At 36.1% G+C, this 14096-nt stretch overlaps 1 protein-coding gene across 1 annotated transcript in view; it reads left to right on the top strand.

Annotated features, from left to right (window-relative positions):
* The first annotated feature begins 3298 nt into the window (after positions 1-3298).
* LOC110450755 (activin receptor type-1-like) overlaps positions 3299-14096 on the top strand; it is a 44054-nt gene continuing 33256 nt past the window's right edge. Inside the window, exon 1 of the mRNA XM_021498444.1 lies at positions 3299-3388. Coding sequence (XP_021354119.1) covers positions 3334-3388 — 55 coding nt within the window. The 5' untranslated portion in view covers positions 3299-3333. The remainder of the gene's footprint in view (positions 3389-14096) is intronic.

The raw sequence follows: 14096 nt of genomic DNA, 5'->3' as shown, positions 1-14096 counted from the left end.
GGGGGGTTGTATACCATGTTAGTGAGATAAATACATGTACCGATCGTGTATTAAATTGTGTCTCATAAAACAAAGGAACATAAACAATGTAATACATTGTATTACAATGTTGCAGATAAACAATAAATATACACTGTATTGATGATGATGATTAAAATCAAACCACAAGACACATACGAATAAACCCGATCTACCCCATCTGTATGTTTAAGTCATTTCTCCAAGCAGGTGGCTTAATTTATATATATGTCTCTGCTCCAAGTCAGTGACGTGTAAACATGTATATACTGGCTTTATACGTCTCTGTCCATGATCTGTCCCCGGTCCTCTAACATCCTTTTCTTTGCCATCACTACATACTATACCCACACTTCTCACTTTTCTATCTTTTACTCGTCTGCTGGATAACTGAACTTCTGGGTAGTGAAGCGGACGTAAAACCACTCAAACAAACAAACATCTCTGTCCCAATCTAATTAAAATCGGATCCTAATTCCCGTTCTTCTATGATACTCTTATGATCCTAATTCCCGTTCCTCTACGATACTCTTATTATCCTAATTCCCGTTCCTCTACGGTACTCTTATGATCCTAATTCCCGTTCTTATGATCCTAATTTCCGTTCCTCTACGGTACTCTTATGGTCCTAATTCCCGTTCCTCTACGATACCCTTATGATCCTAATTCCCGTTCCTCTGCGATTCTCTTATGATCCTAATTCCCGTTCCTCTACTATACTCTTATGATCCTAATTCCCGTTACTCTACGATACTCTTATGATCCTAACTCCGGTTCTTATGATCCTAATTCCCGTTCGTCTAAGCTACTCTTATGATCCTAATTCCCGTTCCTCTGCGATTCTCTTATGATCCTAATTCCCGTTCCTCTGCGATTCTCTTATGATCCTAATTCCCGTTCCACTACGATACTCCTATGATCCTAATTCCCGTTCCTCTACTATACTCTTATGATCCTAATTCCCGTGCCTCTACGATACTCTTATGATCCTAATCCCCGCTCCTCTACGATTATTAGGATGTGATTTCAATTAGATAGGTCTCTGTCAAAGTGTACTTATGATCCTAATTCCCGTTCCTCTGCGATTCTCTTATGATCCTAATTCCCGTTCCACTACGATACTCCTATGATCCTAATTACCGTTCCTCTACGATACTCTTATGATCATAATTCCCGTTCCTCTACGATACTCTTCTGATCCTAATTCCCGTTCCTCTACAATACTCTTATGATCCTAATTCCCGTCCCTCTACGATACTCTTATGATCCTAGTTCCCGTTCCTCTACGATACTCCTATGATCCTAATTCCCGTTCCTCTACAATACTCTTATGATCCTAATTCCCGTGCCTCTACGGTACTCTTATGATCCTAATTCCCGTTACTCTACGATACTCTTATGATCCTAACTCCCGTTCTTATGATCCTGATTCCCGTTCCTCTACGATACTCTTGTGATCCTAATTCCCGTTCCTCTACGCTACTCTTATGATCCTAACTCCCGTTCTTATGATCCTGATTCCCGTTCCTCTACGATACTCTTTTGATCCTAATTCCCGTTCCTCTACGATCCTCTTTAGATCCTAATTCCCGTTCCTCTACGATCCTCTTATGATCCTAATTCCCGTTCCACTACGATACTCCTATGATCCTAATTACCGTTCCTCTACGATACTCTTATGACCCTAATTCCCGTTCCTCTACGGTACTCTTATGATCCTAATTCCCGTTACTCTACGATACTCTTATGATCCTAATCCCCGCTCCTCTACGATTATTAGGATGTGATTTTAACTAGATAGGTCTCTGTCAAAGTGTACTTATGATCCTAATTCCCGTTCCTCTGCGATTCTCTTATGATCCTAATTCCCGTTCCTCTGCGATTCTCTTATGATCCTAATTCCCGTTCCTCTTCGATACTCTTATGATCCTAATTCCCGTCCCTCTACGATACTCTTATGATCCTAGTTCCCGTCCCTCTACGATACTCTTATGATCCTAGTTCCCGTTCCTCTACGATACTCCTATGATCCTAATTACCGTTCCTCTACAATACTCTTATGATCCTAATTCCCGTTACTCTACGATACTCTTATGATCCTAATTTCCGTTCCTCTACGGTACTCTTATGGTCCTAATTCCCGTTCCTCTACGATACCCTTATGATCCTAATTCCCGTTCCTCTTCGATACTCTTATGATCCTAATTCCCCTTCCTCTACGATACTCTTATGATCCTCACTCCCGTTCTTATGTTCCTAATTCCCGTTCCTCTACGGTACTCTTATGGTCCTAATTCCCGTTCCTCTACGATACCCTTATGATCCTAATTCCCGTTCCTCTGCGATTCTCTTATGATCCTAATTCCCGTTCCACTACGATACTCCTATGATCCTAATTCCCATTCCTCTACAATACTCTTATGATCCTAATTCCCGTGCCTCTACGGTACTCTTATGATCCTAATTCCCGTTACTCTACGATACTCTTATGATCCTAACTCCCGTTCTTATTATCCTAATTCCCGTTCCTATACGATACTCTTATGATCCTAATTCCCGTTACTCTACGATACTCTTATGATCCTAATTTCCGTTCCTCTACGATACTCTTATGATCATAATTCCCGTTCCTCTACGGTACTCTTATGGTCCTAATTCCCGTTCCTCTACGATACCCTTATGATCCTAATTCCCGTTCCTCTACGATCCTCTTTAGATCCTAATTCCCGTTCCTCTACGATTCTCTTATGATCCTAATTCCCGTTCCTCTTCGATACTCTTATGATCCTAATTCCCCTTCCTCTACGATACTCTTATGATCCTAACTCCCGTTCTTATTATCCTAATTCCCGTTCCTATACGATACTCTTATGATCCTAATTCCCGTCCCTCTACGATCCTCCTATGATCCTAATTCCCGTTCCTCTACGATGCTCTTATGATCCTAATTCCCGTTCCACTACGATACTCCTATGATCCTAATTCCCGTTCCTCTACTATACTCTTATGATCCTAATTCCCGTTCCTCTACGATTATTAGGATGTGATTTTAATTAGATAGGTCTCTGTCAAAGTGTACAGTGTCCATTGACATATGGCCATTTTATTTTTGCTCTGTCCACGGAGTCCATGTTTACAATTCCAAGACACGGACGACCAAATAGCCGTTGTGCATGCTTTTACCGGAGATCGCAACATCAAGTTTCTCAGGTGTACATTTTGAATAATAAATATTCATGAAGACAACGTCATAATGAATATTCAGCAGGCAGTGGACCGTGAAGGCCTGCGAGTCGTATTTGACATGGCGGAGCAATGATGTCGGCTGTGGTATACGTGTGGCTATTTCTTACCATTTCTTCGGGTTTCGGTGAGTAATTTTTCACATTTTAACTTCAGCTATAACCATTTTATCCTACACATCGAATTTTATTACGAAGTTTGTCGTTTATAGTACAATTTCCGAATATTCCTGGTCGGAACTCGCTTCGCGAGACGAAGTGCTGGCTTTGTTTACAAGCGGGTACGGTAAGCTAAAACTGAACATGTCCTTTTAATGAGAGGTACCGGGACGAATAGCACATGTACAGTCGATCCAAAGAGATCACGGGATTCCAAAATATCTAAGGAAATTATAGGAATCGAAAAATACTCAGAAATTTGTGTTTTGAATTCATGAAATAACGACAGACTTCATGTCACCAGTTCGACGTCAGCGATCTGACCCGTGTTAGCTCTATAGAAAAGTATAGCATGCCTTCACTCTGTAAGGTTAGGCCGCTCGTGCCAGACAAACATTCACAATAGGACATATTGAAATCAAAAGTGAATTTATACTGAGAACATTTCAAGGATAGATTTTTGGAAAATTCGAAATGTTTTAGTTCTGTTAAATTCATTTCAGGTTGAATTCACAGGGAAGCACAGGTGTAATACGTACACTAAATATACATTGTATACTAACTTAATTGGCAAGTATATTATCACAGTACAGTGCACCGTTTTATCTCTAAAGTTAATATAAACAGACCAGGTTCCATATCTCGTCGATCAATTTCTTGAAATTTTTAGTAAATTGTGTATGATTTTGGATATAGCAATTATTAGGTATGTGAAAGTATATATAATTATAGGTCTGTATATATAAAACCGATAGAAATAATAACAAGATTCCATGATCAGAATTAAGAGATTGTTGTAGACAATAATTACTCAAGCTGTTTAATTTTTAGAGTTTTGAAGTAAAGATTGAAAAAAAAGTATATTCTGTCATTAGAACACTATTTGAATTTCAATATAACTGAAACTTTAATCTAAAACATTTTGTTTTACCAATCTCTTGCAGGGTTCCATTTGGTAGTAAATCTGTACATGTAGACATTAATCTTACTTTCTTATAAGGCTCGGCTACTAACGTTAGGCACGTGCATGTGGCTGCCATGGAAGCGAACATGCATTTGCATGTTCAGCCAAAAAATGTACTTTTTGATAGATATTTATTGTGTGAGATCCATAAAAGTGATTAAATGATTGTACTGTTAACATGAATATTAAATTTGGTTGCTTAATTTTGACCATTGCCATAAAACCATAGATTTCATAAAGAATGCCGAAACAATCGGTATTGCATGTTCAGAATGTAGGGTACTGGGTGCCAATTTTATAGTCAGTAATTTTATACTAAAATTTGTAATATCAAATAACAAAACTTTTTTCTTCCTTCAGAAAATTTGACTCAAAATAGAATAAAAACATTTGAAATTGAATAAAAATTCTCAAAGTGAGGAGGCAGCACTACTAATCTTTTAGATTTCAAAATTTCCGTGGGGGGCGGGGTGTTCAAAGTGGAGACGGGAGTTGGCAAGTCACCTTTAGGATGGTTAGATAGTAAGGTTGGCATTACGATCTGGCTGCGCGCCTTTTCAGCTTTTACAATATTATTGTAGAACATATTTCGATTTTCATCACAGCATACTATGTGATGAAATCAAGACTAATGAATAAGTTCCATCTTATACATGTATTAAGTATTTGCTTTCATGAGTCATAGCTGTGATGAACGGTGATACAATTGAAAATAGATTTAATTTTGCTTTGTTCTGTCAGAGAAAAATTTCACCAAATTCAGAAATCTCTAACATTGTAACATGACATATAATTGAGAACACTGATACTGGTAGTTAGATTATTGATTAAAGTATTGATTTTATGAACTCATAAGTCTACTTGAGACGATCTGCACAGTCTCTGATGTTATTGAAGCCTAAAAATGAATTAACAGTTACCACGCAAAATCACAGCATGTAAAATATATATACCACATCATTATTTTAACTACCTTAATATAACAGGGAGTTTTCACACTCAATTTAATTTCATGCTAAGTTTGGATGTCTGATTATATTAGGTTCAATTATCCTTCTGGAGCCCATAAAGGATATGTCTTCTTCCTAAGGTTGGTAATCTTGAAACTTCATTTTCCTTCTGTAGTTTCTAGGGGTTGTTTTGCTGTGGTTGGCAGGGTTCGAAATTTACTCTTATTTACACGCAATTTGTGTCAGGATTTTGAGATTTGCGTAAGTTGTACACATGTGTGCGTGTCTAAATATAGCACAAGTACTAAGTCTCGTTTAGTCTCGGCAGTAACGAGAGTGTCGTTCGGAACATATATATGTGCAGACAGCGTCAAATGTCAAAGCTCAAACGATGGTTACGTTTTTTTTTAAAAGAAAATTGGAACTGCACTGAAGGCACTAAAAAAGTGCATACACTAACAGAACCACCGGCGAAGACTGAAGCTCAGCCTTTCGTACAAATAAAAACAGTACAGAAATGGCAGCATGACCTACATGACATAGGCTACATTGCCGTTGGATGATTCTTAAATAAAAATTTTACGTCCAAATATTTTGCTTCTTGATTTGTCAATTTGCTTCTAACTTTTGAAACCACAAGCAACAGTTTGCTTGTGGATTTAAAAATTAAATTCAATCCTTGATTGGTAAATTGGAGACAGAAGCACACAGATGATATGTTGCGGAGGTTGGTAGTTTTGAGACTTCATCATTTTGTGGACAACTCGTACACATTTTACACCTTTGTGTGCATACGCTTTACTGGTAATTTATCTGATGAAGGTGACAGTGTACATATCGTACTAGTCATCGAAACGTCTCATAGAAACTTTTATTGGTTGTGTAAAAAGAACTTTTCATAATCCATACTTACCAACCTGAAGAAAATGTTTGGAAAAATTCATCCTCCTCATTTAACATGTTGGGGACCTAACTCAACCATCCTTCTTAAGTGTCAGTATACGTAGGAGTTGATAGTCTGGAGACTGAAGCACACAGACGATATCTTGCGGAGGTTGGTAGTTTTGAGACTTTATCATCCTCATTTAACATGTTGGGGACATCTTGCAGGTCAATTGTCAGACAATTCAACCATCCTTCTGTACTGTCAGTAGGAGTTGTTTCGCTAAGGTTGGTATACATGTAGTCTGGAAACTGAAGCACACTGATGATATCTTGCGGCGGTTGGTAGTTTTGAGACTTTATCATCCTCATTTAACATGTTGGGGACATCTTGCAGGTCAATAGTCAGACAATTCAACCATCCTTCGGTAATGTCAGTAGGAGTTGATTTTCTAAAGTTGGTAGTCTGGAGACTGAAGCACACTGATGATATCGCTGAGGTTGGTAGTTTGGAGACTTTATCATCTTCATTTATCATATTGTAGGTCAATAGTCAGAACCGCTGGTGTCCGTAGAAGTTGTTTTGCTAAGCATAGCATAGGGTGGTAGTCTGAAGACTCCCCAAGGGCTTTAAGTTGACCCTTGACACTATGAAAATTCAGAACTCGGATAGAATTTTCCCTAAATTTGAGAGACGGATAGAATTTTCCCTAAATTTGAGAGACATAAAAAAAATGTCAAACAGACCGTATTTTAAACCATAGAGTCAAAGGTCACTTCCTTCACAACATGGTATTAAAAGTCAAGTGAAAACCCTGACTCAGCAATTTTTCTGTTTTTATAAATTATTTTTTGGTAAGGTTGCAAAGGTAGTCTGGAGATTGAATTATTCTGTTGTAGTTCTAGAGGACATCTTGCGAAAGACGATTGGCTGGAGACTCAGGTTTTTCTTCTGAAACATGATGATGCCTTGCTAAAGTTGGTAGTTGGTAAAATAAAAATAAATTGACATGTAGTATGTTTAAAATGAAAGGAGTGCTTTATTTCAAACTAGATAATTCCTGGGGTCAGTAATAGTTATGTAGCTTGGTTGATACAGTGCAGGTTTAGAATTTGGAGGTTTCATGCTCAAATCCTGGCGTGACTTTTTGCATTTTCTCAATTCTATTACATATTACTCGTAATTATTGGTTCTCTGACAAACCTCTGTAATACTGTGTAATACATGTGCATGAAGAGATTGGACTCGGACATTATTTCTCATCTTGGCCCAGTTGTACTCTTTCACCACTAGTGTTAGACCATAATGGACTCATCCATATCAATGCATGGTAAAGTCTTTTGAAGTTACATAGGGGTGAAAGGGTTAAAAATGGACAATTCGGACTATCAATACAAATTTTTCGTTTAATATCTGCCAGGGCAAAAAAATTCCAGGCTCTTGAATCTTGGAACCCGGAGTAGTAGATTTGGTCTGTGGGCAAGTGAAATCATGTCTGCTTGCCTAGTATTCTACAGAATATATTACTTTCTTTACAGCAAACTGTTTTCAAATCATAAAACAATGGATATGGACAAGACCATAAGCTTTCTTTCTGTTAACCCTTTCACCACTGTAGACCATAATGGACTCATCCATATAAATGCATGGTAGAGTCTAATAAAGTTACATAGGGGTGAAAGGGTTAAGGTTCCCCGTACCACTGCCAAAAACTGTAACTAAAGTGTTGGAAACTGTTTATTTCTGACATGACTTTATAGCTTTGACGAATCATTTCTGAAAACGAAACCATACATAACTAGACTTATGAGAAATAATAATGATGAAATAATGAAATAATGAAATATGATCAAAAACTGTGATCCGATTGTAAAACAATAATTTGGGCTAGACCGGGATTCGAAAAACATACCTCCCAGTTTTTGAAAGAACTGGGGTGCAGTTGGGCTATGACACTTCTGTTGACGTGGTACAAATGCATCATGATAATGTAGTTCAGTCAGTTAGACTGTTAGGATACCAATCTGATGTCCAGGGTTCGAATCCCGCTTTGGCTGTTTTTACACTCGGAACACGATTGTTGATTATATATTTATTAATTTGCATGATACATGTAGCTCAAAAAATTGTAGTTTTCTTTTCAGAAACGATTTATCAAAGCTTTAGTCTTGCCCTAAAGTTCTGTTTCAGAAGCTTGGTTACAGTGTTTGGCAGTGAAATGGGTATCCTTAACTCATTCACCCCTGGAATTCACAATGAACTATTCCAACCTTTGAATTAGAAGAGTTCAAATGTTTCTCCAGGGGTGAATGAGTTGAAGGAGTATTTTCTTTTAGGTACAGTATAGTGATAATGATTTGCCATTGAAATAGTCACAACAGAATCGTCATACTTTAATTGTTATAAATGTGTGCAGAACAGGTGTTAAACAGGTGTACAATTTGTTTTTATTTTAATTTAGATCGTCAGGACAATAAGTTGATAGAAAAAAACATTTCCTTGGAAACCAGATGTAGGTAACATTGGAGTAAGGCAGGTTTAACTACAAGGTGTATATATTTTGGTTTTTATACTCCCGAAGATAATTAAAATTTGGTTTTCCAGTGGGAGTAGGGTTTGATGAAAAAGAGTAACTTGATACCCGACCACCTGTGAAATGGAAGTTAATATATTTACGTTGATGTGTTGAATGTGTACGGAAAAAGTACATGTTTTTATGTTTTAATGCAACACCTGTTGGTAGTGTTGGCTTCATCAATTCATAATTGAAGGTTAATATCATTTCAGGTGTTTGTACAGGATTTCAAGCTCAGTATTTGAACTTAGAATTTGTTACATGATTTCATGTACACTCCTGTTTTTAATCAACCATAAGTATTGCATGTTACCTTCAATATGTAGGTAAAACACCTTCAAATTACTGGTACAAAAATTGCCTGAAAAAAAGTCTGCACAACTTCACAAATTCACAGTTTAGATGTTTGTGGTATACATTATGCCATTTTGTCACACCGAAAAACAAAATAAAGTCTTATAATGAAATTCAGGTGGCTATATTTATTCTGCTACGATTTATAATTACCCATGTTGTGATCCCAGGCAGTAAATATGAGTTAGCCATACAAACTAGGCAGTAAATATAAAGATGATAGTTCAGTGGTGCCACGAATCATCGTTAGAAACGAAATTTTCTTTTCTGAACAATATATTGTAATAGACAAACGGTGTACCGGTATTTCACCATATACCAGTATATGTATATGAGGGATATTTCATACGGAGAATAAGTTTCTTCTATACTCTCAATACTTTCTATATTTTCCATGAAACTTTATTTTACAATTTCAAATTATAAAAACTTGTTATTCGAAGTTGGATTTTCATTTTTATTTTCATTTAAAATATAGAAAAGACATATTTTCCCTATGAAATATATGTGTATAGGTGATATATATAAGTTTCCGAAACAATACTTTTATTTTACATTGACATTGATTTAATGAAATTTTTTTAAGTTTCGACTATATTTTGGATTTTTTTATTCGGAATGATTGCACGATTTTTATTTGGATTCTTATTTTATGTGCATTAATTTATTTTAAAAGTTTTACAGATTTGTTGTTATTTCAAATTTGGCAATACATAATCAATATAAATTGCATTATGGGTTAATAGTTTGGAAATTATATGGCAATACTAGTTTAGCCCTTATTGTCACAGTATTTACAGACATATATAAAGAATATATACAGTATATAATACTTTGTCTTATAGGCTTGCCTAGTACTAGTAAAGTAATTAGGAATGGAACACTTTTTTGCCCTACTGTCTTTGACTATTTTCTTGTTAAGGATTGTCAATCAATTAAACACCAAATAATTATGAATATTTAATGAACCAAGCAGCAATTTTTTATTTTCGAAAAAACACATGAAATTTTTGTTATTTTTATGCCTAAAACTTGGAATTCAGGACTGAAATATACATTTGTGTCTATAATGCCCCGTTTCTAAGGAGTAATTATTTGCAGGGAAGAAATTAAAAGATATTTACACATTACGTACCATTGTGGTAAAAATCACATTTCATATTTTGTCTTTTTGTTTATGGTTTAAGATAAAAAACGTTTTGAAGGAGCTCTTCTGAAGATTTATTTATTAACCAGAGTTTAAGACGTTTGAGAGTGTGAATACTTTGACCAGGCAGGTACCGACCTGATCAAGTAGTCGTACCCAGTAGAAACATTTGTTGACATTAGAATACACTGTTTGAACGGTATCATGTGGACAAACACGGAACAAAGAACGGCCGTGTTTGCATGAGGCAACCCTCTCTCATGGTGCTTATGATCGTTTTGTGCAATGTTCCTGTTTATACTGTCACACGTATCAATAGAGGTGTTCAGGTAATTTCTGAAATGTAAGAGATACATATCATTTATAGGTACAGTGCTTTCTGACAAATGGAAACTTCATTTCCTTCAATATGTCTGGTTCATTATACAATTGTCTGGTGCATTTCCAAAACTTTGTGAAATTTATATAAAGTCAAGGATGCCTCTAATTGAAAATCTGACCTGTGCTTAGCAGAACACTTGTTTGTTTGGTTTGTCATAAACATGAGTTCTAGGCATCGCTAATACAGGTGCTTATCTAGGATTTCATTGAAGAATCCCTGTTCCACTACGCTGTGGTTTTTCTTCATTCGGTAAACTCCCTTTAGGATCCCTGTCCCACTACGCTGTGGTTTTTCTACATTCGGTAAAATCCCTTTAGGATCCCTGTCCCACTACACTGTGGTTTTCCCTATATACAGTAACCTCCCTTTAAGGATCCCTGTCCCACTACGCTGTGGTTTTTCTACATTCGGTAAAATCCCTTTAGGATCCCTGTCCCACTACACTGTGGTATTTCCTATATACAGTAACCTCCCTTTAAGGAACCCAGTCTCACTGCACTGCGGTCTTTCCTATATACAGTAACCTCCCTTTAAGGAACCCTGTCCCACTACACTGTGGTTTTCCCTATATACAGTAACCTCCCTTTAAGGATCCCAGTCTCACTGCACTGCGGTCTTTCCTATATACAGTAACCTCCCTTTAAGGATCCCAGTCCCACTGCACTGTGGTTTTCCCTATATACAGTAACCTCCCTTTAAGGAACCCTGTCCCACTACACTGTGGTTTTGCCTATATATAGTAACCTCCCTTTAAGGAACCCTGTCCCACTGCACTGTGGTTTTTCCTTTATACAGTAACCTCTCTTTAAGGAACCCTGTCCCACTACACTGTGGTTTTTCCTATATACAGTAACCTCCCCTTTACTTCCTTTTAGATACATAAAGTATAAATTCCTGATTTGTGCCCGGATACAGATATTCAGATCTGGACCCATACATGCCGCTTTTTTCGGATTGTTCGACATTTGCAGAACTCGATAGTGAGACTCTTCAGTATTTTAGAAAGTCATGGCCAGGACTCACCAAAACATTTTCTATAGAAATCACTGAGACAAATTTATCCAATTTTGGTGTTCAATTTATGTTTACCAAGAAAGTATACTCAATCCATTTCTAATTATCTTCCTTTAGTTAAACCATTCAAATGTTGTCTGTGATCCTGTTGGTGAGCTAAAGAGAAGTACATGAAAAACATTGATTTATTAGGAGACAAGGTTGAGTAAACGAACCTTCAAAATTTATCTCCAATACTTGACAAATAGGGGAAAAGGTGTCCTATTTCGAATTCATGGTGTAAATCTCTGAAATACAGCCAGTCGTGATAAAATGTCTCGTTCATGGTGAAGTGACTGTGGAATACTCTATATATTTACACTCTAGTTACAGATGAGCATGTGTTTGGACTCCTTTCTACAGCTTGTTACCTCATTGTCCTTCCCTCAAGTGTGTTAGTACCATCACATCTCCCTTCCTCAAGAAAGTGTGCTAGGACCATCAAATATTTAGCATGGATTTGTAATCAGTAATGGACTGAAATATTGGTACGGCAAGCAACTGAAAATTGTGATGGTCACATCTGGTGTTTAAACAATCCGTGGTTTTATAATTCTATATCACTTTATGTCAAGAGTTTTCATCTCAAATGTTCTACTTTACATTCGTTCTTTGAAGCTGGGACCAAAATGTGATCAGAGAAAATTTATCCTTTTTTTGTGGATTAGGGAACATTTTGTGTTTCAATTTTCAAATAAGGATCTTAAGTTTAAAATTCAAATTTGGTTTTAGTTGCATACATGAAATCATTCTTTTCTAGACTTTAAATGGCTAAGCTTTTGTAGTTTTCGTGAATTTGTTGATGAAATGTTTTCAGTTTTAAAAACTTAGAATATGGAATCTCTCAATTCGGGAAATTTTTTCAAGCTCTGAGGTGAAATTTCAGAGATAGAATTTTTCATCCTAGGGAAATTAACTCATTTACTTTAACAAATAAGGCACATCATGACCATCATAGCTTTTTATTGTAATACAATCTACATGTTTTAACTATTTACCAGAAACTTCATGTCAGATTTTTTTGCAACATTTTCCCTGTAATAGGCAAAAGGTAAAAACCGATGTTTTCTAAAACAGTCTTTCAGATTGCCTGACCAAGCCCCAGTTGCGTAAAGGTTGGTTAGAAACTGTAACCAGGTGGTTTTGATTTTTTTTTTAATATCAAAACAAGAAAATCAAGAACATCTGATATCATTTAATTGCTGTCAATTTTATAAGGATTTTATTTGCTTTGAAAAACTTTACTTTTTGATGAGTACAATCTTAATGTTTTACTAAGTAAAAACTATTTCATCTTTCATTAACCTCTCTTGTTGGCCGCATGTTAGCATGCGGAGGGTCTTAATATGGTAGGTAACTGGAGTACCTGGAGAAAACCCACATGGTAGAGCAGGTGTCCCTAAACCTTTTCACGTCCAATCAGGGAATCAAACTTTGGTCGCCTTGGTGAAAGGCAAGAGCACTGTCCACTGTGCCACCAGACCAGCAACCAAGTGCAAGATTTCTATTTTCTACAACTGTTTTTGGTATTCAGAACATGCAGTGTAGTTAACTCATTCACCCCTGAAATTTCATAATGAACTATTCCAACCTTTGAATTGGAAGAATTCAAATGTGTCTTCAGGGGTGAATGAGTTATCACAGTAAACCATGTTGTCATGAAAAAGTCACACAGGAAACCATGAATTATTTTTGGCAAATGTTAAAGACATTTATGGTACCTCTGGTAGGTTTCATATTTGTTTTTGTTGTAAGATTTTTTATACACATAGAGAACTTTCCCACAATGGTCAGGTTTACTGTGTCTTGTGACTAAGGAGAATTCCAAATTAAAAATAATTACGTTGGACTTTTCTTTCTTATGCATAAAATTGTTTTTAAAAATGGAGAAAATGAACTTTCGATCAGTTTTGTTTTGAGTAAATATACATTTCAATTAGTAACATGAAGAAAGACATTTTCCTTCTCAAAATAATTTCCTAAAGTTGAAGAAATAAAATATCGTTAAATTGAAGAAATAAAAAAAAAAATCAGTGTAAAGAAATTCATATAAGAAGGAAATTGATAACCATACCTTCTAAAACTTATGTTATTCTGTAACCAATTATTTAAGAAGAAAAAAAGGTTCACAACGAAATAATAAGGATATTCTAGTGTCCATACTCCTTCCTGTTGTAAGTGTATGTAACAAATTGGAGCTCTTCTTCATTGGCGGTACAATATCACCGGAAACTCTCTACCTCAACAGTTTGTATTTTTTTTATACGAAAGAGGAATATAGCAGATGAGTGCTGCTTGTAGAACAAATAAAATAAAATGAAATCATTCACTCCTGAAATTTCATAATGAACTATTCCAACCTTTGAATT

The sequence above is a fragment of the Mizuhopecten yessoensis genome, unplaced genomic scaffold (genome assembly GCF_002113885.1).
Source record: "Mizuhopecten yessoensis strain PY_sf001 unplaced genomic scaffold, ASM211388v2 scaffold5503, whole genome shotgun sequence".
NCBI lineage: Eukaryota > Metazoa > Mollusca > Bivalvia > Pectinida > Pectinidae > Mizuhopecten > Mizuhopecten yessoensis.
This window is presented reverse-complemented; position numbering and strand designations above follow the sequence as displayed.